At 39.6% G+C, this 24,732-nt stretch overlaps 2 protein-coding genes across 3 annotated transcripts in view; one reads left to right on the forward strand and one right to left on the reverse strand.

The window, feature by feature from the left end:
* The first annotated feature begins 5 nt into the window (after positions 1-5).
* spcs1 (signal peptidase complex subunit 1) lies at positions 6-11,214 on the forward strand. The gene is made up of 4 exons (XM_086001843.1): positions 6-175; positions 6,439-6,498; positions 6,576-6,662; positions 11,026-11,214. Exons 1-4 carry the CDS (start codon positions 140-142, stop codon positions 11,140-11,142), a joined length of 300 nt encoding a protein of 99 aa, XP_085857969.1. The 5' UTR covers positions 6-139; the 3' UTR covers positions 11,143-11,214.
* A 1,002-nt stretch (positions 11,215-12,216) lies between these two features.
* The window catches only part of nek4 (NIMA-related kinase 4), a 48,837-nt gene continuing 36,321 nt past the window's right edge, over positions 12,217-24,732 (reverse strand). Inside the window, exons 9-16 of one of the 2 annotated variants that reach the window (XM_086001837.1) lie at positions 22,349-22,489; positions 21,897-22,049; positions 19,629-19,695; positions 18,549-18,670; positions 15,972-16,066; positions 14,508-14,713; positions 14,146-14,279; positions 12,217-14,040 (exon numbers count right to left, since the gene is read on the reverse strand). In XM_086001837.1, the coding sequence (XP_085857963.1) occupies positions 13,945-14,040; positions 14,146-14,279; positions 14,508-14,713; positions 15,972-16,066; positions 18,549-18,670; positions 19,629-19,695; positions 21,897-22,049; positions 22,349-22,489 (1,014 nt within the window). In that variant the 3' untranslated portion in view covers positions 12,217-13,944. The remainder of the gene's footprint in view (positions 14,041-14,145; positions 14,280-14,507; positions 14,714-15,971; positions 16,067-18,548; positions 18,671-19,628; positions 19,696-21,896; positions 22,050-22,348; positions 22,490-24,732) is intronic. The other variant, XM_086001838.1, reaches the window with a different exon arrangement.

The raw sequence follows: 24,732 nt of genomic DNA on the forward strand, positions 1-24,732 counted from the left end.
GGGGGCCTGCGGAAAGTGATTGCGTATCCTTAAGGCGGCGGAGGCGCAGCTTCTGGAAACACAGAGAGTGATTGGGAGCGAAGAGCCCGGCCAAACTGGAAGGTCGCTGGGGTTAGGGGCGCACCGGCAGCTTTGGAAGATGTTTTCCTATCTGAAATCGTTTCCCACCCACATGGTAAGCAGGGCTAGGCGCGCTGTCGGCTCGGGCTGCAGATGGGCCTTCTGCCGCACTTCCAGCTCGGAAGTGAAGGCATTTTTTTTGTTGTTGTTGGGAGCTCAGATTTGGGGGGAACGGTAACATAGTGGTTATGTTACTGGACTAGTAATCCGGAGGCCTGGACTGGACTCATGATCCGGAGACGTGAGTTCAAATCCCACCATGGCACGCTGGGGAATTTAAATTCAGTTAATTAAATAAATCTGGTAATGGTGACCATGAAACTACCAGATTGTTGTAAAAACCCATCTGGTCCAATCTGCCATCCTTGCCTGGTCTGTCCTACATGTGACTTCAGACCCACAATGTGGTTGACTCTTAACTGTCCTCTGAAATGGCCTAAGCAAGCCACTCAGTTGTTACCATATGGACTGCAGCATTCAAGGCGGCGGCTCACCAGCACCTTGTCCAGGGGAATTAGGGATGGACAATAAATGCTGGCCTTGGCAGCGACACCCACATCCCATGAATGAATTTTTTAAAATTGCAGCTTGTTCCAAGTACCGCAGCCATGGTGATTTAGAGAGGTTTCAGCCAGTGATAAAGCTTTAAATCTTTTAGATGCATTAGATAAGGTCATGAGGGAGGAAAGGATGGGATATGCAGATAGGAGGAGGTTCATGTGAAGCATAAACACTGATGTAGGGCAATTGGGCTGAATGGCCTGTTTCAGTGCTGTAAATTCTACATAAATGCCTTTTAATAGTTTGAAAGTGTCACTATGGAAAAGCCTGTCAGCATTGAACATACAGGTTAACGATGAGCATGGAGACCCTCCTCCAACCATTTAGGATGATGTGATGACTGTGCTGTACCACTAATGTGTTGTAATACAGAGTGGAACAATGGTAACTGAGTATAATTTGTGGGGTTGGGGGTTGGGGGGGGTTGCAGCCAATCTGAACTGCGCAGGATGATGCAGTGGTGCCTCCCCGTGGGTGAGGAATGGAAAATGGACCATGGTTTATCTCTTACAGATACACAAAAAAGTATGGGAAAAGACCATCTGGTTTAGTCCATCCAGGACATGGTACATAATTGTACACCATAACACCCCCTCCCCTACCCCACAATCTCATGTGAAATGCAAACAAAACTGAGGCCAATTTAGGACATTCTTCTCTCACTCCTGAAAGCAATGTAGCCAGCTGCTAGCAAAATCTGGGTAGGAACTGACTACAAGTATCACTAATCCCAACTAACCTTTTTTGTAACTTGAAAAATGACCTTTTTATGATGTCAACCAAGGGATCTGTTAGTGGAGACATGGAAAGACAAGTTATCTGTACCCTCTGACAGGTGCTGAGATGAGAATCTACAGAATGAAACTGTCAACATGTATGTCCTTTTATTTGAGTATAATTACAGTCAACAAAATTTACAAATTCAAGTTACTAAAAACTACCCTTTAAAACTAAATATCAAGTTCAAGTAAAATGGTGTTTGACAGCTGTGTAAAACTAATTTTGAAGAATATCTTCAGAAGTGATGTAGATGCAGTATCCTGTTGGTGTCAGATTTACAATTGATGATTACCACAAGATGAGCCTGAGGTGAAAAGTTTATGAACTCCAAATAACATAATTTTAAAGTCAAAACAGTTGAGAATAAAGATTTTAGTTCCACTATGATTGCAATGATGTGATATATAATAAAGTATTATCTTTGAATTACAAAACTATTTTAATGTTTTTAAACAAAAGCTTACCAGGGTTATTTTATAAGTGGAACATTACATGACCAGTAATTTGATCAACTGGTAAGTTATCTACCTAACATGACTTCCAAAGACATTTATTATATTGTGTAGCTGGCCATTTCCTAGTGTATAACATGGGTTTTAAATATGCCTCAGCCTAGAGAGGAAATATTGGCTACTGAACCTCCACAAAGGGAAATAGCTGTATACATGTTATACTTACGATTTATAACTGCTGGATACAAACACTATTTCTTTTTATCAGCACTCCAAGTGATGACATGAATGTTGCTGCTCACAATACATTGTTCCCATTCATATCATCACTGGACTGAACTTCAAAATGTCATATGAGGGGGATTTCTACAGTGTCTGCAAACAGGCTGCCTCTGACTAGTAATTTTTAAATGAAATGTTTAGTGACTGTCCCATAGCATTCATAATGGTAAATCAAAGGATACACTGTTAGTACAGGAACATTATACGATATAAATTAGTGTGTGTCCCTTTTAATGCTAGAAGGTGCAATTGATGTGCATTCTTGAAATGAATAGTGCATTCACTTACAGGGCAGGTTGCAGATGAAAACCCCAGGTTTGTTTTAAAGCCAATTAACCAGTTGGAGATAATGACCCATAATTTGCAGCCAGCGGTGAAGCAAAGGCGTCTGGCCCCAAAGTAAGCGCCGCACAAAGATCTTGCAATCTCCGTGGCGAGAATTTTGGGTTTTTCGACGTGTAATTGAAATCAAACGTAAGTTAATGGGGATTCAAAGCAAAGAGCTGCTGTGATGTCAACAAGCTGTCTAAGCAGCCAGTCAAAATGCAGAATTCTCAGTGAACCAGGAAGTGGGTAAGCTCCTTTTTGATAACTTTTTAAAAATGTTAGGGAGCAAAACAAAGATCGGTGCTCTCACATGGGGAAAAGGCAAATAAAGATGAACCAAATTTATAAAAAAAAAAAAAAAATTAAATGAGAAATTTCACTGATTGCTGGCTCTGTTGGGGTTGGGGCACGGGCCGCAGCGTGGCCTGTGGAGGAGCAGTGAATGACAGACTGCAACTTCAGGATTTCTGCATTGGTTGCATATGCGCTAAATCCTGAAATTGCGGTCAGTTTCAAAGGCGAAATGACGGCAAACAGTGCCAGTTTATAGTCATCAGGACTGCAAATTCCGGGCCTATCTGTTCTTGAAGAACAGAAGCTGAAAGAGCATTTTTAAGATTGCTTCACAGTATAAAAAAAAAAGAGCTGACTCCAGGAGGTGTAAAGTGGAAATTCTCCTAATTGTAAGAGAAACTACACCTAGCTTTGAGCTATTCAATTGTTTAGTTTGTTTTAACGTGTCCATGCTTTACTGCAACTCGAGAGTAAAAGTCAGGTTTGAGAGTCGTGGAAAGAATGATCCATTCAGATATAGAATAAATTTGCCTATTATTAAATGTGACTGAAATGTGAGAAGCTTTACAGTAAGCATTTGGTGCACTTATAGATGTTTATGCAAAAGGATGACTGAAGCATGGTATCTCCCTTAAACATTTAACTGTGGTAGAAGAAAACACCTCCCAGTTTAAGGAAGTGAAATTGCTGTAAAAAGAACTTTGATTTATTAAACGCCTTTCACGACCACAGGACGCCCCAAAGTGCATTATAGTCAATGCACTTTTGAAGTGTAGTCACTGTAATAATGTAGGGAAATGTGGCTAGGTCCCAAAAACTGCAATGAGATAATGATCAGGTAATCTATTTATATGTGCTGGTTGAGGGATAAATATTGACCAGGGCATAATTGCTGTTGACCCTTGCAACTGACCCTTCAGTTGATCGACAATCACAACCGCGCGAACAAGGGGACAAAATCAAAATCAAAACTGAAATGGAACTGACATATGCACGCATACCTGAGGAGAGCAGAGGATGGAGAGCTTGAGTCGGGGAATCTGCGCTCAGTGACCGCCGCGCATTATCTCATTGCTGTTTGTGGGACCTGGCTGCGTTTCCCTACATTACTACAGTGACTACACTTCAAATACATCTGTAACTATAACAACAAATGCATTCAAAACCTTAATTTCTAATTTGAAATGTCGGTATTCCATAGGTGTTGCAAGCTTTTTATTTAATAAAAATCTGTTTATATTACCATTTAATTTAAGGAGCTAGAACAGAGAAATTGTAAATGCAGGGCCTGTGCAAAATAATTCATCTATTTGGACAACTTGTGTGAAAGTACATTTTAGATATTTTAAAATGTTGTTGCCGTAGACTAGGGGTCCACGAAGATTTCAAGGGGCCTGGGATTTAAAAAAAATACACCACGTAAGGGTGGGATTGAGCTGTGCAAACTGGCTCCCCCTCCCAAACGTTTGTAAGGATGGCGGCAGCTGCCACTGAGCTCAGGCCCACATTCGCTGAGAAGGGAGAGGCGCGGCGGTCACCGAGCGCAGATTCCCCGACTCAAGCTCTCGTCCTCTGCTCTCCTCTCACCAGGTATGCGTGCCCGCATATGTCAGTTCCATTTCAAGTTTGTTTTTTGTTGGCCCAGATATTCCAATCACTACGGGTGGCTACTCCCGTAGGGACATCGGAAATGCTGGTTTCAGGCATGCACAGCGCATGCGCTGAAAACCGGCATTTCCGATCTGTCAAGAATGCTCTTGACAGATCTCCGGGAGAAGGGCCTCTGCAGGCAGATAATTCTGCTTTTTGGAGACCCGCCACCTGCAGAAAACTCTTACAATTCTTACGCCTGGTAAAAGCAGGCGTAAGGCCTGCTTTTACCAGGATAAGAGTTGAAAAAAAAAAAAAAAATTCACTGATTTATCATTTAAAAATACTTTTTTTTAAAATTTATTTTTAGCCTTGTAAAAAACTTTAATAATTTTAATTTCAAGTCATTTTAAAAATGTGATTTAAAATTTAAAAAAAAAAGTTTTACTATGTTTTTGGGGTGATCGCCATTCATATATTTGTCAAGTGTATGAAGGGAGATTCCCTTCTTTGATTGGCTCCCCATGGCCCACGTGATCCCAGGGACGCTGCGAACTGCCTGTGCCTCTGGGGTACGTGGGCCCTGCGCACTTGGAGTTTGGAGAGGCCCAGGATTGGCAGTGTGCGCGTCCCGGGAGCCCTCGGGTAAGGGTGTAGATTTGAGGCCTGCGATCGGAAAATACGGGCCATTTTGTCCTCTTGTTCGCGCGGTTGCGATTGTCGATCAAATGAAGAAGGGGCAGTTGCAAGGGTCAAACAGTGAGTCGCTGTCTTTGTTGAGGAAGAAGAGTGGAATGTGTCAACATTAGGATTGACACTCATCAGCAAAACTGAGTCAGTTTGCAGTGTCTGATTTTCCTCCCCCCTCCCCCCTTTCTCTCCTGCTGTTTTCAAAGTGTTGACTCACGGTGTAGTGTAGTTACAAGAGTGCTGGCTGCCCTTTGCTGCCAAACCTCATTCATTCTTCGCCTATACCTTGCGTGTTAGCAGTCTTGCTCTGCCAAGGAGGGCATCACAGGCAGACCGGATTGTTCATATCTAATGTTGGCCTCCAGCTAGGAATTGAGCTTTCTAGGATTGTCCTGGAGTCACCCGGAGGAATAAAACATTAATCTGGACACTGCTGCAAGCAATTTGGGAGAAAAATCTTACTGGCCTTAAAACAAAAAGAAAAAATTGTTTTTTCATTTTCATTGTACACTTGTTGTTTATTAGTTATAAAAATATTGAATATGGTGGAGGCAGTTTGACTTTAAATAAAGCAAAGAACTGGGACTGGCTGATGTGCTGGGAACAGTCGGTGAGGCAGTCAGGGGTTGTGGGGGAAAGATGGTGATTGGGGCTCGTGGAGGGAAAGAGGGAATGGGTGTGGGGACCAATATTTTCTGCAGTGCCAGGATAGCAGCAGCAACGTTGCGAGAACACTTTTATACAGAAAAAATACTTGTGTTGTTACAGGGGGTCTGTGGAATTTTTATAACATGGGAGGGGGACCTCGGAAGCAAAAATGTTGAACCCCTGCTGTACACCAGTAAACCATTGCCCTAAAAATAGTTTAGGTTACTAACTTGAGCATGCCTTTTTGTGCATTGATCAAGAAGTAATATTTGGCATCCTGGTCTGTACCATCTTCTGACTGACTGACAATTATGTGTTTTGTGGGGTGAGAACATAAGAGAAGTATGACCATTTAGTCCAATAAGGTCAAACACCACTAGTTTAGTATAAGCAGTTTAGCAAAAACCAATGTGGTTAGAGATACTTGGTGTCTGCTGAGAACAGAACACTCGCATTGAGATCTAATCTGACCTCCATAGTAGAAGTTATTTGTTTAATTTTACATAAGTGCTAAAGGATGATTAAAATAACTAACTGCACATTTTTAAACTAAGTTTAAGCTGACTTGGAAAAAAATCAACGAATCTTATCAGGTGGTCAGAAATAAAATATACTGTGGCATTTGCTTTTAAAAGATAGTGTGTAATGCAGCTTGTTAATTTGCTCAACCTATATAATTTTTCTTTGTTTGCAGGACTACAAGGGACAACAATTAGCAGAGCAGACTTTTCAACGAGTAATTGTTGCATCTGCTGTAAGTATGTGTTTTTGAATTGGTGAAGATAATATTGGTCTTTGATTTGAAATTACAATATTCATTTTCTTTGATAGATTATTGGCTTCATTTATGGCTACATGATTGAGCAGTTTGGATGGACTGTTTATATTGTTCTGGCTGGTTTTACCATTTCATGCTTGGTAAGTTATAGAAACAATTTCTTCAATTTAATGTTGTAATTGCTTTTTGACATGACTTTTTAAAGTATCATTCTTGTTCACTAACAAACAAGCAACTCAGTTTGCCTCAGAAAGCAAAAATCCAAATAGTAATAATTTTCAGTTTAATATACCCCAACAAAAATGCTAATTTCTGGTCTCGCTGTTTAGTTTCTAAGTTTTTAAACTTTAATATAATTTTCTAAATATTTAGATTGTACTGGTGAGATGAGGAAAAACTTAAGACTACATAAGATGTTATTTTCACAGGTAGTTAATAAATTGTTCAGATTGGCAACTCCGTTTTCAGACAAAAATTCAAAAACTTTAGAAATCATTTAATGCTACCTGATGGCTATTACTGTATAAAAGCAACATGTAACCTATCCATATGGACCAGATGATCCCAGATTTGATTCCTGTTCTATGCAGAGTTAGCTGAGCCCTCTGCTAGGGTGGCAGGAGGGAGTATGGTTCTGAATCCTACCCCAGCTTCAGGAAAGCGCGGAAGAAAGCTACATAATTACGTAGAAATTACAACACAAACGGGCCATTTGGATCAACCAGTTCAGGTTGATGTTTATCCCCACACAAGCAGTCCCATTTGCCCATCCTGCTCCTATGTCCTTTTATTCCTTCCTTCATTCACCTTTCTAACCTATTTTTAAATGTTAACATGGTCACTGCTTCAATCATTAACTCCAGTGGTGCATTTCAGCTTCACAACCCTCTTGTTTGAAACCGGTTAAGCACTACTAACAGTCTGTTGATATCTACTCTGTCCCGTCCTTTCATAATTTTAAACCCCTCTATCAAATCACCTCAATCTTCTTTAATCTAATAAAAACAGCCCCAATTTTTTCCACATCTCTCCATTTGTATTTCCTCATACCAGGCAACATCCTAGTGAATCTGCAACCTTTATTGTCTCCACATCCTTTCTATAGTGTTAAGCCAAAACTGAACACTACCCCAAATGGGGTTTACCTAAAATTTTATATAAATTCACCATTACATGTTGACTTTTATAGTCTATACCTTTTGCTATAAAACACAATATCCCTTCAGCTTATATGCCTTTATGCACTTGAGGGGCTGTTTTTACAGTCTTGTGAACCTGAACCCCCAAATCCCTCTGCTCTTTCACATCTCCCAGCCTTGCTCCATTCATAATACAATTACCACTTTTCTTTCTTTTACCAAAATGTACCACCTCACACTTACTGACATTGAATTCCATCTGCCTCCTTTGCCCATTCCACCATCTTGTCAATATCTCATTGCAGCTTCCTTTGATCCTCAGAATTATTTTGTATGTCTGCTATTTTAGTATTGTCTTTAAATATGGACACCACTCCCTCTAGCCCTTTATCCAAATCATTGATGTACACAGTGATGAGAAGCAGTCCCAGAACAGGACACTACTAACCATTTTGAGAACTGCCTTTAACTTCTACTGTTTTCTCCCTTCTAATCAGTTTTCCCTGTACCATTCCTCTAATTTCATACACCTTCATGTTCTCCAGTAGTCTTCTGTATAGTACCTTGTCAAAGGCCTTCTAAAAGTCCATGCACGCCACTGCATTTACCCCATCCTTCATATTTGTTGCCCCTTAAAGGAACTAATTGGGTTTGTCAAGCATGATCTTCCTTTCTAAAATCTGCATTGGCTGCCTATTTTCTCAATCTAGATATTTAAGTAATTTAATTTTTTAAGATTATAAATGTGCCCTCCTACAAATGTTAAATTAACGGGCCAGTAGCTATCCCGTTAACTCTGAAAATGGATTTTATATTGGGACTCTCCAATCCTCTTCCAGGGCCTGTGCAATTCCCCCCCACTTCCCAACAACTTGCACTTTTATAAATTGCCTTTAACAGGCTTCAGAGGAGCATAGTTAGACACAAATTACTCAGAACATGCACTGCACACGAACATAGTGCTTTAGGAAGGAGCCTGCACACATTCCCTTTTCTCCACTTCCTCCCCTGTACCAATGAGTGGGTAATTAAAATCTCAGAACAATAATTTTGTTACATTTCATCTGATTTTTCTAGTTTTCCTTTTTCTATTTCCCTCCCACAATTAGAGGATCTGTAGTACAACCCCACAAATGTCAATCACCTTTTTATTATTTTTGATTTCTAACCACATTGACCCTGTCTGAATTGCTTTGTGTATATCAATGCTCTTTATAGTATGTATTCCCATCTTCACCAATATTGCTACTCCACCTCCTTTCTTGCCTATTCTGTGCCTCCTTAATTATAACCCAGTACAGTATGTTTATTTTCTACTCTTGCCCAGTTTGCAGCAAGTTTCTGTTAGTGCTATTAAGTCTACATCTTTGTGACATAATTGCTAATTTCCCCAGTTTATTTTCCAGAGTATTGCAATACATGTACTTTCTCTTTTTAACCGTACTTCTTTTTCTCCATATTTTTTTGTCCAAGCTAACATCTTGTTCCTGTATCTGTCTTTTAACTGGTTGATTTGATTTTTCTCCTCTACTCCCTTCTGCATTTTTTTTTGCTAAATTTCTATTTACTTGTACATAAACCTCATCTGTTTCTACTCTCTCTTTGATTGCTTTTATTTCCCTGCCCCTTCCTAGCTTAAATGACTTCATAGTTACTTGTTGAAGGTATCAATTATTTTCTCGTAAAGGTATTGCACTCTGGCAAAAATTCGCAGTGAATTTTTGATTTCAGTAAAATAGTTTGGTTACTTAAACTTGTAATAAATATAGAAACATAGAAGATAGGAGTAGGCCATTTGGCCCCTCTAGCCTGCTCCGCCATTCAATGCGATCATGGCTGATCATCCAAGTTCAGTACCCGGTCCCTGCTTTCTCCCCATACCCCTTGATCCCTTTAGCCTTAAGAAATATATCCAACTCCTTCTTGAATATATTTAATGAATTGGCCTCTACTGCCTTTTATGTGGTAGAGAATTCCACAGGTTCACCACTCTCTGGGTGAATACATTCCTCCTCATTTCTGTTCTAAAAGGCCTACCCCTTATCCTGGATTCCCCGACCATCGGGAACATCCTCCCTGCATCTAGTCTGTCCAGTCCTGCCAGAATTTTATAAGTTTCAATGAGATCCCCTCTCATTCATCTAAACTCCAGCGAGTACAAGCCCAATCTCTCCTCATACGTCATTCCTGCCATCCCAGGTATCAGCCTGGTGAATCTTCGCTGAACTCCCTCCATGGCAAGAACATCCTTCCTCAGATAAGGCGACCAAAACTGCACACAATACTCAAGGTGTGGTCTCACCAAGGCCCTGTACAACTGCAGCAAGACATCCTTGTTCCTGTACTCAAACCCTCTCGCTACGAAGGCCAACATACCATTTGCCTTCTTAGCCGCCTGCTGCACCGGCATGCTTACCTTCAGCGACTGGTGCACAAGGACACCCAGGTCTCGTTGCACTTCCCCTTCTCCCAATCTATTGCCATTCAGATAATAATCTGCCTTCCTGTTTTTGACACCAAAGTGGATAACCTCACATTTTATCCACGTTATATTGCATCTGCCATGCTTCAGCCCAATCACCCAACCTGTCCAAATCATTCTGTAGTTTCTCGGCATCCTCCTCCACAGCACACATGCCTACCCAGCTTTGTGTCATCTGCAAATTTGGAGATATTACATCTAGTTCCCTTGTCTAGATCATTAATATATATTGTGAATAGCTGGGATCCAAGGACCGATCCCTGCGGTACCCCACGAGTCACTGCCTGCCACTTGGAAAAAGACCCGTTTATTCCAACTCTCTGCTTTCTATCTGCCAACCAGTTCTCTATCCAAGTCAATACCTTGCCCCCACTCTCATGTGCCTTAACTTTACATGCTAATCTCTTATGCGGGACCTTATCGAACGCCTTTTGAAAGTCCAAATACACCACATCCACTGGTTCTCCCTTATCTATTTTACCAGTTACATCCTCAAAAAATTCCAGTAGATTAGTCAAGCACGATTTACCCTTCTACTTTAACTTCTACCCTTCTACTTTAACTTCTAACCATGTGGAGTGGGCAGTAACTATCAGATTTTTAAAGATTTTCAAATATGTATGAAAGGTCTACTACAATAATCATGTGTTTTTTTTTTAAGACATTCATCCAGGTTGGGACACTTGGTAAAGTTTTAGCTTGTGCACCAGTCACTACTGTGTTTTTCTTGTCTGCCACTGGTCAGACCATTTAGAAGCAAGTTAAAATGATATTTTTAGATGTTTAATGTATATGCTTGCCATTTTAATTCACTCGGTTCTGGTTGAATATTTTGATAATTCAGTGCACTGAGTAATCCAAAATAATTTTTACATTTTTCAGCTCACCCTCCCTCCATGGCCTATGTATCGTAACCACCCCCTGAATTGGCAGCCAGAGCTAGAGATTGAAGAGAAAAAGCAAACTGAGTGTGTCAAGAAAGCAAAAAAGCATAAATAATGTCAAATTATTCTGTATAGTCACACATCCTGGTTTTTATTTCATGACTTAATAAAGGTTGCTGAATCAGAATGTACTGTGTTCAGTAAGTTAGTTCATGCAGTAATGGTTTGGAGCATAGAGGTTCCCAATGTTAGGACAAGTGAAAACAGAATTTCACGTTAAAATACTGTATATATTTTTGATTTAGGTGGTTATCCTTCCCTTCTCCCTCATCTGGTCCATTCTCTTCCTGATGAAACTCAACAGTGGGGGACTGAATTTGAATTCCACTGCTGCAATGTACAGCATTACCATACAGCCTTTTCTTATCCTTGAAACACCATAATTACCTTAAAGTAATGGTCCCTGATGGCACATAGACAAAGGGTCCATCTCTGCACCATAAATTCAGGAACATCCCAAATTTCATTTCCAGTCTATACTAGTCATCAGATAGGGCTACGTTACCAAGTTAAGAAATGGAAAATTGGCCACAGTCTGGAAATGTGAAGAGAATTCATTTGTACAAAATAACTTCTGAATTAATTGTAATTAAGCCAAATTGAATCCAATGAACTAGATAAAACTAAGTTAATTCAAACAATGCAATCTGTGGGAGCCATAAGAATTGTTACTATATAAAAAGTGACAATATATCAGTGTTTCTAAGCACAGCAAAATGACATAAGTCTACAATGATGAACAAAAAGTTGCTTTATATAACTTCAACTACATTTCAAAATGGAATCAATGAGCCTATCTTAGCCTGTTTAAACATGAAAATGGTAGGATAGGACACAACTACAGATACTAACACCGCTTCTTAGCCAACCTACCTTCAATTGCAGTTCAACAGCTTGCATCTGGCTGAAACAGGCAAATTTACCTTTTAGGAGAAGGCAAAGTTGGTCAAGACTGAGACTTGAACTCGAACTCAATCTTTTCTAGTTGGGAGTCCAGTGCTCTAGTTGTGTTTATTCTGTTTTTAAATCACTAAACTATGACAGTAAGAGAAATCATAACTGTATAAGATACTTCAGAGGTGTGGAATGTTACAGCCTGCAGAAAACATCCAGATGAAACTATATTCAATTTACTTTGGAAACTGTACATTTTTATTTTTCTAGCAAATATTGCAATATAACAAGTTTACAAATCCCATGTTTACTATTGTGAACATATCTAGACAAAGTTCAGTTAAAGAAACAATACAACAAACCTAATTAAGAATATTTGTAATTGTGTCTGAAAGCTCATTTACTGTTTATTTGTTAAGTAATACAATACAAATTACACAGACCACAATATCTTTCTAGGTATGATATTGGTCTGGTTGGATGTGAAACTATTATTGTGGGAAATTATTTCCTATTTCAAGCATAAGCCAGTAGCTAGAACTAAGCAAATGCTTGCACAAGGTAATTCCTGCATATAGAAAGTGCTTGATTATGAAGTTGTATTCAGTTGTTTTCTCTCATGACAAGTGGCAATATGTCTGTGGTTCAGTCAACATTTGAGTTAATAAGCATATTTATATACCCCTTCTCCCTTCCTTCCTCCCCTCCTCCCTATATTTCTGAATATGTAGTTTACAGATCTCAATATGATCTTGCACAGTCAATATTTTCAGAGATACACAGTGTATTCAATTTTTGTTTGAGCACAAAATCTTAAATTGTAGAAATCTCATTAGAAGGCAGGCTTCTAGATTGTGAAAACCGCTTCCCCAATGGCTCTGTGTGGTACTAAGCCATACAGATTAGGAATGGTCAAGGTTGAATCTGGTCTATGGTGAGTTAACTCCCCTCAGTTGGGTGGTGTCAAAAGCACAAAGTGGCCTTTACCCCCTGGGCTAGAAAAGGAAAACCATCCAGGATTAGCAGTCATGGTTGTTACTAGTGACCCTGATGGAAAGTGCCTGTATGTATTTTAGGCGATGACCCATCTGCTGCTCACTGTCTAGGCTCACCAAGCACAGGTGCTGGTGTGAGGTAACAGAGGGCTGAAACTGTACCCCAGCAGAAATTTAGGTGAGAAAATTGCAGGAAAAGGGAGGAAATAAAGTCATGTACTTTTGGAGTTGCTTTGAAAAAGTTCTCAAAGCACATACTAAAATGTGCAGTGGTCTGGGCAATTTCTAGAAGCAAAGAATGTGTAGTTATGCATGGACATAAACTGACTAACAGCAATTGTTTCAACTGACCTACAGCAATTGTTTCAACTGACCTATGAATAAGATTAGCACTTTAATATACAACATTTTTGGATCCTTAAATCACATTCATTTAAGCTATCAAAGCCAAAACTGTGGTACATTCCATGATAGACACTGCTTGTCTATATGTAAAGTAGGTACCTTGTGACACAAAATAACAACTGCATATCCACAATACTGTGTGATACATAGAATAGTACAGCACAGAAGGAGGTCACTCTAGTAAATCTCTTCCGTACCCTCTGCAAAGCCTTCACATCCTTCCTAAAGTGTGGTGCCCAGAATTGGACATAATACTCTAGCTGTTCATCTAATATTTCACCAACAACTGTGAGTTGATAAAAGAAAATATGACGCAATAGTTTTAATACACAAACTGAAAGATGTTCTGGCTAGGCACACCGTGTGTCCATTGCTTCATAATCCTTTATGTAGTTCCTTTGTCATCAATTGCATGGTGCCAAGTTAAGAGCCAAGATTTGCCAGCACTCATTTGGACAACTGGGTTTTCCAGCTGTGATGGACAAATTTTAACTGATCAGTGTCTGTAAGAAGGCACTTCTTAAATTAAACTAACCCATTAAATTGTTTTAGGCACCATTCATTCAAAAATTTGAATTATCTTCAAAAAACTTTAACTGTTGGACCTTCATACTGTAATTCTGGTACAGTTCTTCACCCATGTGTTCTTGCAGGCATTCCTGAAATGGTTATATAAATCAGATCAATGTTAAGCAATAAACTACTGATCCCTAAGACAAAAACAATTCCTTGAATGATTCAATGAATGTAGGCGAGGAACCTACCTCCCTCCTGACTTCATCATCATCTTCCATTATGTTGTATACTTTTTCTAAAAGCTTTACTCCTAATCCTTTTACAACATCTGTTCGTAGAGCTTGAATTGTTCTTTTGATCTTCTCTGGCACAGATAAAACCTCTAAACAAAACAATAAACAGGAAATGGTTTAATACAGTAATCTAAAAAATGCTGCAGCAATGTGAACTGAGGTCACAACTTGTAATTTTATTTACATCTTCACCTCAAAAAAAGGTACTAAAATTGAAAACTGCTTCAAATTAGAAAAAACTAATTTTAAATTAACCATTCATTCAAGAAACAAAGAATATTTTAAATATGCACTAAGTGTTCCTGGTTGCTACAGACCAGTTGGAAAATCGTTGAAACAGAAATCCTCTGGATCTTCCTTAGCTTTCCCATGAAGAATCAGGGTGTCTCTATACTTTCGCTGTAGTTTGAATTCTGGTGTTTGAGCAAGCATTGGATTTTCTCTATAGGCATCTTTTGAATCCATGCGTAATGTCCGCGTCATCAGTTTTACCAGATCATGCATTTCATTGGAATCAGGTTTCCTAGAAAATAAGCAGGAAATGTTTAGAACGCAGCAGTGCTGGAAAATTTCGGCTGCTCAAGGTCATGTAAATCATTGAGATTTTACACTAGACATTCAAGAATAGCTGATTAAATATGGGGGAGGGTGAAAGGATGGGAGATGGGGCACATTAATATTCCTACTAGCTCAAATGTTGACTAAGCCACATTCATACTGCCACTTGTGTCATATGGGAGGAAACAACTGAGTAAAATGTAATATAGGAATTTCCTGGTTAGGCATTTATTTTTTCATCAAGGAGCACTTTCAATGATGAGGCTTCTGTTTTTCAACAAATTGTACAAGCAAAAATGAGAATTCCTGCTGGTTTAGTTTGAAATCATTAATCCAAAATGCATTTCTGGTAATATAGGTGAGGCTTAAGTAAATTTGCAGATTGATTCTGTCTGCATCCCTTTACATTTATATATTACTCCACCTATGGAACAAACAAAGTTGGTCTGAGTTGTAGGCCGAAGCACATCTCATCAGCCTCTGGGTGGGAGTCTGGTCATCACAAGATTGATACAAATGAGGAATGCCATTTGGTCCACCTTAGCTCATCTAATCAAAATAAAACCTACAGTCCCCCAATCACAGCATCCAACTGTTTAAATGATTTCTGGGTCTGCCCTGCCCAGAAGTCTATGTGTAAAGAAGAACTTCCTGATTATCAGTCCTAAATTTGTCTTTTAATTGTTTGAACCTGCATCCTCTTTCCCTACTATCACAGTTTCATTTGAAGTGTTCTATACTTACCTTTTTCTATCCCATACACCTATGCAAGGTTATCACTCAGTCACTGCTTTCAAGATTGAAAACCCCCAGTTTCTCCAGTCTTTCCTCAAACTCAGTCTGTTGAAGCTGCCCTGGTGGTTTCCACCATTGATGTAACACTAACTGCCTTTTAGTATACACACATTTTACCTCACACCATGTTTACACAAACTTTCAAGATTTTGTTTCACTTTGATGATCCCATGATATGAACTGAACAGTGCACTGGTGAAGCAGCAAAGCATTATTGGTGAAAGTTGTCTCTCCAACCCACATACTGATGTAGTGAGGCACTTCATTATTTCTCAGTGGAGCAACCAGCGTCTATCACCAGTAAAGGAGACTCAAATAGAGCGTTCAGCCAGGTTTACCTTTGAGCTAGAAATAGTTTCCTTGTCAATGGATTTACTAACTAGGAATACTATCAGAAAACAAAAAGGACAATAGGTTTAAGTACTCACGTTTCTTTGCAGTCCCCCTCTGATTTATCAGTTGAGCTGGTTGAGGAGCTATACTCCTCATCATCCGAAAGGCGATGGGATGACTCACTTACACTCTGGCAAAATTTGGATGAAATAATACATTAATTCAAAACCTGTAACAAAAAATGTAACTTACAGTACACTCTTCCTTCAGTCAGTGTGTTTTTGGAAGGAGATGTAATTTTTTAAAACTTGCATCTGTATGATGATTACTAATGTGTACTCCTGAGTGAATGTTGTTCTTTTGATTATAATTTCCATGTAATTATATCTTTTCCAACACATCCTTAAAATTATTGATATAAAATGAAAAAGCACTAAATAATACTTTGTTACAATCATACAGATTTCTGCTTGTGACTTAAGGAAATATTTAAGTATGTCGTACTCTGCCTTTTAAATATAAGTAAAGCAACTCAGCTCTTACTTTATCTTGTGCACCACTATGCCCGATGAGTTTTTGGACTCTAGGGGAATCGAGGGATATGGGGATCGGACAGGAAAGGGGAGTTGAGGTCGAAGATCAGCCACGATCTTATTGAATGATGGAGCAGGCTCGAGGGGCTGTATGGCCTTCTGCTCCTAATTCTTATGTTCTTATGTTAATGTGTCATGAAGTACAATTATCACAAGGTGAAATATTATCGTAAAGCATTACAGTATTTAGTTGTAGTCTTTAAAATTTTATACTAGCTGATTCAGAGGTATTGCTCGCAGTTAGTCTGGGATCTGGCACTTGTGATGTTTTGCATGGTTTCATTCTGAGCCAGAGAATGGTGCACAGTGGACAGCTGGGAAGTTAAAGCACAGTGGGCAGTGGAATCAGGCAAGGAGTAGAGCACACCAGAGGGGCAGGGAGAAAGTGGAAAGTAGGGTACAGCAGGGGAAGCAGAGCACAGGAATTGGTAGGGGAGTGGAGCTCAGTGGGGGTAAGCAAGAAGGAAGCAGGGTACAAAATTTTAAAATCAAAACTATTGGACCTTTAAAGAATTAGGGGCTTATCTGTTTTATAGTACGAGGAACAGGTCAAAGAGTGATGGCAGCTGTTCTGAGAAATCGTTTTCCTTGCATCTGTTTTTCTAATCAGAAGGCTACATGGGAAAACATGTTTTGTTTGTCCAATCAGAGTTCTGAATTTGGGATTAGTCTTTAAAGCACCAGAATTTTTTTGTTATGAGTAGCATGGTCATTCATGGAGCAAGCCATGACTTCCTGTCTGTAAGCCCACATTAACGTTATTAAATGGAGGAGAATGAGGGAGCCTTAAGCACATTCTGGGATTGCAGTTTATAGCAGTGACACACGCACGGATACTGAAGCATTGCGAGAATCTACTTTTTGGTTGAGCTTCTTTAATCAGAATGCAGGAACAGGCTTCCAAATGGAAACCTTCATGGAGAAATGTCAAACATACAAAAGACATCTTTAGAAGCAAGTTTAATGATGCTGTTGTGAGCTAAGTAATTCTTTGTGGTTATGATGTTTGTTTTTAGTTAGTACTAATTATGTTATGATGCTTGTTTTTAGTACTATGTTCTTTGGTTACTTACAAGGTGATGACTGAAAGGTTTAGCAAAAAAAATTCTGACTGGTTCACTGGTTTTCCCTTCTCTTCCTTGCTAGTTAATTTATTGTAGTTGTTTGCTGACTGTTCATTTTTGATTGGTTGATATTATAGCTCCTTGGCACTTTTTAATTGGTAGTTTTCATTCCAAACTTGTTCACTGGTAGTTCCCTACCTATTCAATTGTGAATGTTATTTGACACAACCAAGTGTAACATGTACTTTGTATATGTAAGAAACTGTGACACCTGAAAGTGAGAGATGCACATTAGATAGAAGACTTTCATCCAGATTAAATTTCACATGGCGGTTCTCGCAGTGAGTTGGAGGTGACTCAGTTACACAATGTATCAGAGCCACTGATTTGCAGGAACTGAAGAACTCTAATTCTTTTTTTATTCAGTGTTTGGGGGATTGAATTCCACAACTGCTCATTTTTCTGTAAAAACTGTAAGTGAATGGCCTTTAATAATTCCTTTGTTTGTTTGAACTAAAAAGAATAATTATCCAGAAGTTCAAATTAAGCAACTTAATTAAAAAAGCACTTATTCTTTTAGTGCTAAAATAAAAGGAATTAATGGATAATTGGAATGAAGAAACTTTGAGTTAAAAGTAGACTGTACAGTAAAGAGCTTTAATAATTTGAATGAAATCCCAAAACACTGCCTACTGCAGTAATGTTTTTATAAACATTTCCTGTTATTTAAAAAAAAATCATTAAATGTGCCATTTGTTTTATGAACAATTATAAAATAAACAGAACAATTTTATTTTAAGGTTTAAGCAGCAGTAGGGACGACTAGAGTCTGTTTCTTTTCCTACTGAAAGCAATGGGAGCTCAAATACATATATACTCAAGGGAAGAAAAATTCCTTCTCTGTCTCCAGTAGGAGTTTATGCACTAGTGTGCATGAGGGTTTGGTTTGTGTGACTAATAGTAATTGAAGTGGCACAGAGTACGCTACAATAAATTCTAATGAGCATAACATTACCTTTCCATGATGGATAGCAATATCTGATGAGGATCGGCTGTCTTTCTCATCTACATTTTGGTTCTCTTCATAGGAGTTTGCTTCTAAAGCTACACAATGTGAGCTCCTTCTTGATTTGGAAACTGATGAGGAAACTCACACAATTAGTATTAGTGTAACATTATAAATCAGAATTAATAGAGCGTTACTCTGTATGTGTGACGGGAGCAGGGAAAGGTAACTACCGTTTAAAGATGCTTGGAATGTTGCCAACTACAAACCAGACTGGATTGAGAAATGATTACCATGGGTAAGGTGTACGGACTGAGCAAAATATTACGCAGCTGCTAACATTTCCAGACTTGGCTAACTCCCGATTGGCATCCAAACCAGTCCCCGATGCTAATCAATTGGATTTGCAATGGAGCTACTCTTTAATGCACCAATGAGGTGACTTTGGCATAGTAGCTTCCTGGTGCAAGGGAAGACCTGAGATGTGGGATCTCTATGGGTGGTGGTGGTGGGGGGAGGGGAAGTCCTATAATGATATCAATCCAGGTGGGAGATTTTTACCCCAGTTTTTCATAGTACATAGCTAGAGTGGAGGGAGGAAGGAAGGAGTGTTTTACACTGAAAGTACCTTCCTGTACATTGTCTATCTTAAACTGCTGGTACTTGGGATTAAACTCCAGTGAATAGCTCGCCTCGATGGCTCAGGACATTTTCCCAATGAGCAGCTGAGACATGAAGACTGGGAAAGTCTGGGATTCAAACCCCAGTCTGTGCACAGCCCATGTAGTGGCAGGGACACTGCAGTTGACCTCTGCCTTCCTTGGCCATGGAGGGCAACATCAGCAAGGATTCTGACTTTCATTGTGCAGCAAGTCCTGCTTGAAGTTTGTCTATGACCTCAACTAAAATCAGGATTGGCCTTGGCTCGAACAGCCCCCATCAAATAGCCTGTTTACACACGCGTAGTGGCCATGTGAGCAAGATATCAGAAGCATCCCAACACCTGTACAATTCTACCCCACAAGGTGTCAGCACCTTCAAGTGGGAAAAAGAAGAAATTGCTGAGAGAAAAGAAACTCCAGTGAATACCTGAATAAGGAAGCTCTTCTTGAGATTGTTTTAGTCTCCTTCGTTCTCTGGCAGACAATGGACGGTCCTAAGGTACAACAAAAAATAAGATTTTAAAATGGAATTCTCAAAATGTCATTTAAATAACTTTTTTAATTCTATAGCAAGTCATTGCTTCTTCTGTTCACTTATCCAGTATTATCAAAAAAATCCTCTATGCAAACATGAAAAATTATGTATTTTATCAACATGTAGATTTGTTGCTGCCACTGTCCTGAAGATTAAAACTTCCATTTTCCCTTTTCAGAGTTGCAAATATGAAGTGATGAGATTCAGTTAAATGGAAAAAAAAATCCCAATTTGAGCCTATGTGGAATCATAAATGTGACAGAAATGAAGCATTTTTGTCCATGATGGTTCTTTTCTTTTGGTCATCAGGGGTTAAAAGGCCTGGTTCACTCACAGAAAATGGCTCAACCTGCTCTGATACAGAATGTAGATACTGTACTGCATCAGTCATCCAAGGGAGGAGCAAGTTATTCAATTCAAATACAAGCATCTTGCCATTTTGTTTGTATATATATTAGATTGCCAGCTCTTATTTAGTTTAACAGACATATATTTAAAGTTGCTTTGTGCTGGTTAATTTATTTTCTTCAGCTAATTGGGTAGCCTGTCTGAAGCCATCAGAGACAGAAACAGCAGACAATCAGCAACCAACCACCACATAAAGGTTATTATTCAAGGACCTTATGTCTAGTTCAATTTACATTGCAGTTTACTGTTGCAGATGCGACTGTTGTTATTTTCTACCTTCTGAGGAGAGATGGTTAAGCCTGTAACTACTGTAAATCCACCGTGTCATTGCTTCTGTTTGTTTACTGTTTAATAAATCTGTTCGGCAATTTACAGCCTAAGCCATGGTCTAGTGAAGCATTTAATTCTATTGCTTTCTGAAGTCAAGAATGTTCATGTGACAGCATGTAATATAAACATTATGCAAAAATACAGTAACAAGCGTTTTGTGTTCGATCCCTGGGCTCGCTAAAAATTACCTAGATATTGGGCATGTAAATGCAAGCTCCAAATCATAGGGAGCAAAGGGTTCGCCTATAGGAGTGGTCTGAGATGCTGAACCCAAGATAAATATCTAGTAAAAATCCAAAAACATAATTATGTATGCTATTTGGTACATAAAATTAACATACAGTATACAAACAATTACCAGAATCACTTTGTAAGGATTATGCAGCAGTAGAGAAGACTTGTGTTAGTTAGTTAGTTTCTTTTCCCACTGAAAGCAATGGGAAGCCCAAGTACACTTTGGTTGGGAAAATAGAAAAGCAGAATTTTTTTTTTAATGTGAGAGACTGGGAAATGTTGGTATTCAGAGGGACCTGGGTATCCTTGTGCACAAATCACAGAAAGTTAACATACAAGTAGGAAAGCAAATGGTATGTTAGCCTTTATTACAAAGGGATTGGAGTACAAGAGTACAGAAGTCTTACTGTAATTATATTGGGCCTTGGTGAGACCATACCTGGATTACTGCATACTGTTTTGGTCTCCTTACCTAAGGAAGGATATACTTGTCTTAGAGGGAGTGCAACGAAGGTTCACTAAACTGATTCTTGGGATGAAGGGATGGTCCTCTGAGGAGAGATTGCGTAGACTAGGCCTATATTCCCTAGAGTTTAGAAGAATGAGAGGTGATCCCATTGAAGCATATAAAATTCTTAAAGGGCTTGACAGGGTAGATGCTTACCCTGGGCTGCGGAGTCTAGAACACGGGGTCACAGTCTCAGAATAAGGAGTCAGCCATTTAGGACTGAGATGAGGAGAAATTTCTTCACTAAAAGGGTGGTGAATCTTTGGAATTCTCTACCCCAGAGGGATGTGGATGCTCAGTCGTCGATTATATTCAAGACAGAGATTGATAGATTTTTGGACTCTATGGGAACCAAGGGATACAGGATAGGGCGGGAAAGCGAAGCAGATCAGCCATGATCTTATTGAGTGTCGGAGTTGGCTGGAAGGGCCGTATGGCCTACTCCTGCTTCTATTTCTTATGTTCTTATACACACATCATCCCACAAAAGGCAAGATGAATTTCCTATCCTTCTGCTCTAAAAGTTAATTTTCATGGCATGGATTCATGAACAATAGGACTGAGACCAAGTGAGATCTGGTAACTGTTGCATGGTAGTAGCAGGAAAACTTGGGTGGGGGGGAGCAATACTGAAAAAACCCCGTAGTATGATAAAAGAACAGAATAACCAATATACAAACCTGTGAGGCTCCGATCTCATTATCCTTGGAGTTGGCCTTTGATGTGGAGATTCCACTGACAATTTTATCGGGGTTATTTTGCAGCTTCTTTACGTGAACTTTAGAGGCATTATGTGGTGGAGAAGGCAACTGTCTAGGAGCTAATGCTTTTACCTGAAAAAGTAAAAACCTTGTTTAAAATTGTGTAAAAACATCTACACCTATTCAAAACAACATACTGATTTTAGGTATAAGAAAAGGATACTATGATAATGTAGGCTATTTGGCAATACTTTTTGTAAACTTGTTTCCAGTTAGAGAATAACTGGTTTCCCACACAATATGTAACACCGATTTTTGTGTGCTGTAAAGAAATAAAAACTGCAATATAATGGACATCACTCAGCACAGATATCTGTTGAGGTAGGCAAATGAGATGTTTTTGTCAAATTTACTTGGTTTCATCTACTTACCTTCTCGGGCTTTCTCGGGAATTCATTGTTCTTCTGTCTGCATTGCCGAGAAATTGAGGGCTCAGATGAAGAACAATGTGGCAGGTAAGGGATAGGATCTTTTTCTTCAGGTTGTTTTGTGACATTCTCTGAAGGATCTTCCTAAATTGAAAACAAAATTATGCTGGTAGTTCACTAGATGTAACACTGAGTAGTTATAGTACAGTACTGCAATACGATTACAAATACAGCTGTTATCAGAAACTGTTAACACTGTTGCAATTAAATCGCTTGTGCTCAAGTGTAAAAAATTGTGCAATGGAGCCCTGCGTAGGCCGACATTCACAGCTACAAACCACAGTTTCTGATGAAGCGTCCTCACCTGAAATGCTAACTATCTTTTCAAATGCTGATGGATTTTTCAGTTTCTGTGACTAGTCTGCTACAGTATAATACATTTACAATTGCAAAGATCAAATTCCTAATATCTGCAAGCTTTGTTCTCTTTATGTCTATCTCAAATGCAAATTAGATAGATTTCTTTCAGAAAATGTTTTGGGACACAGTATTTGCATAATTTGAGACATGACATATGGTAAGTGTAGCATGCTTGGAAAGAACAGGTTTACGAATATTTTACTGTTCATTTTTAAGCCTAAAAAATGGAGTAAACCATTGGACGACATTACGCCCTTGGAATGCCGACTCCAACAAGTCAATGTCCACACAAGTGTTATCGTGCAAATACATATATTCCGTAGCTCTGTAGATTTCCCGAGCTCTACTTTCAGCATTCAAAATGCATAGCAAATATTTCCAGATGTTTAATTCTTATTAATGCTTTAAGAATTGCATATTTAACTAGGTCACCAATTTCAATTCATTCTGGAGAATACAAAACTGTATCAATCTCGGTAAAGAAATGTACTGGTTGTAAAATTCACTGAAGTGATAGAAAATGCAAGTACACTTGATTTTAGAAGTTCTAAAGAAAATCAGGGGCAGTGTGCAGATATTTGGGAGTTTATGCAAATAATTTCCACTACTCCTCTGTATTAGCTCTACTCCTGCCTGAAATAAACCTGGGTGGATTTTTATAAGTTTTGCCACACTGATGTTGCAAGTCTGCCAAGTGATTTTCACTTGTTATTGCTTGTATCACAGGCATGTTACAATGGGTATGGGTTTCCAGCACCTCAGACATTGTCTTGTCTTTCATAGTGCGACTTAAGATTCAAGGGGGGGGGAGAAATTCGGTATCGCCCCGTTTGGGGCGCAATTATCGGCCGGGCACAAAGTTTAGCACCTGGCGCAAATTATCGCCTCCGACTGCAAACTTGGCTTCTATCGCCCCTGGAGGTGATTGGAGCGCTAAATCAGGCACTACACACCTCTCTTAAGGCGCTAATGCCGAGGAGCGAGGCGCTACCTCAGAGCGCTGGCGAAGCTCATGTGATGTCAGTCAGCCAGCAATGGAACAGACACACTGGCACCAGCCAGTTCTTAAAGGGGAGGGTCAACCTTGCTCTCCATCCACACCCTGCTCATTGCAGCCTTGAATCTTGGCCTGGAGAGGCCTGTACATCAAATCTGCTGGAAAGAACAATGGAAAGGCCCAGGGAAAGAGCTCAGAGTGCAGCCCCCATAGTCTCTTCTAAATCGATGCAAGGAAGGTCAAATCAAAATGATTCTGCAAAGTGCTGCTCAGTACCCAAAACTCCTTCACACAGTGTTGAATCTCTCCAGAAGTCTCTCTCTCTCTATGTGTGGTGCAAAAATGTCACCAACAAAAAAAGACAGGAAGCGCTCCCCCAGTCCCTTCCCGACTGCAAAACGCTCCCCTCAACCTGTCGTTGCTAGCGGCAGGCGGAAAGGCAGGGGGTGCCACTCAATATCTGGTCCGGGGCGCTACCAGGGCGTTGCACGCTCGACTGTCGTCACGATCTGCGGGCGCAGGAGATTGTGGCAGTAGTGTTTAGCGCTGCCGCAAAATGTCTGGTCAATTTCGTGAGCGGCGCAAAAATCGCCGCGTCCGGGCGCTAGTTGCTTTTCACCCCATTAGCGCCCTCTTAGGGAGGCACAAAGCAACCAAATTTTTCCCCCAAACACTTCTCAATTCACAGCCATTAATTTAGATAGATCAAGGTGGCTGTTCCGTGTCTATGAAATAGGCCTGCTACATACGCAACATTTGATTAGTTGATAAAGAGAACACAAATCAAGCTGTTACAATCACAATGCTGATAGAGGAATGGGAGGAGGCTCGTGTGGAGATCAACACCACATGGAGCAATTGGGTCGAATGGCCTATTTCGGTCCTGTACATTCTATGTAATCCTATGTAATATCCTCTATTCAAATATACAATTTATCTGGTAGATAATGAAGTTACATGCTTGAAACCC

Source organism: Somniosus microcephalus, chromosome 11 (assembly GCF_052327205.1).
Source record: "Somniosus microcephalus isolate GS21.2 chromosome 11, FLI_Smic_1.0, whole genome shotgun sequence".
NCBI lineage: Eukaryota > Metazoa > Chordata > Chondrichthyes > Squaliformes > Somniosidae > Somniosus > Somniosus microcephalus.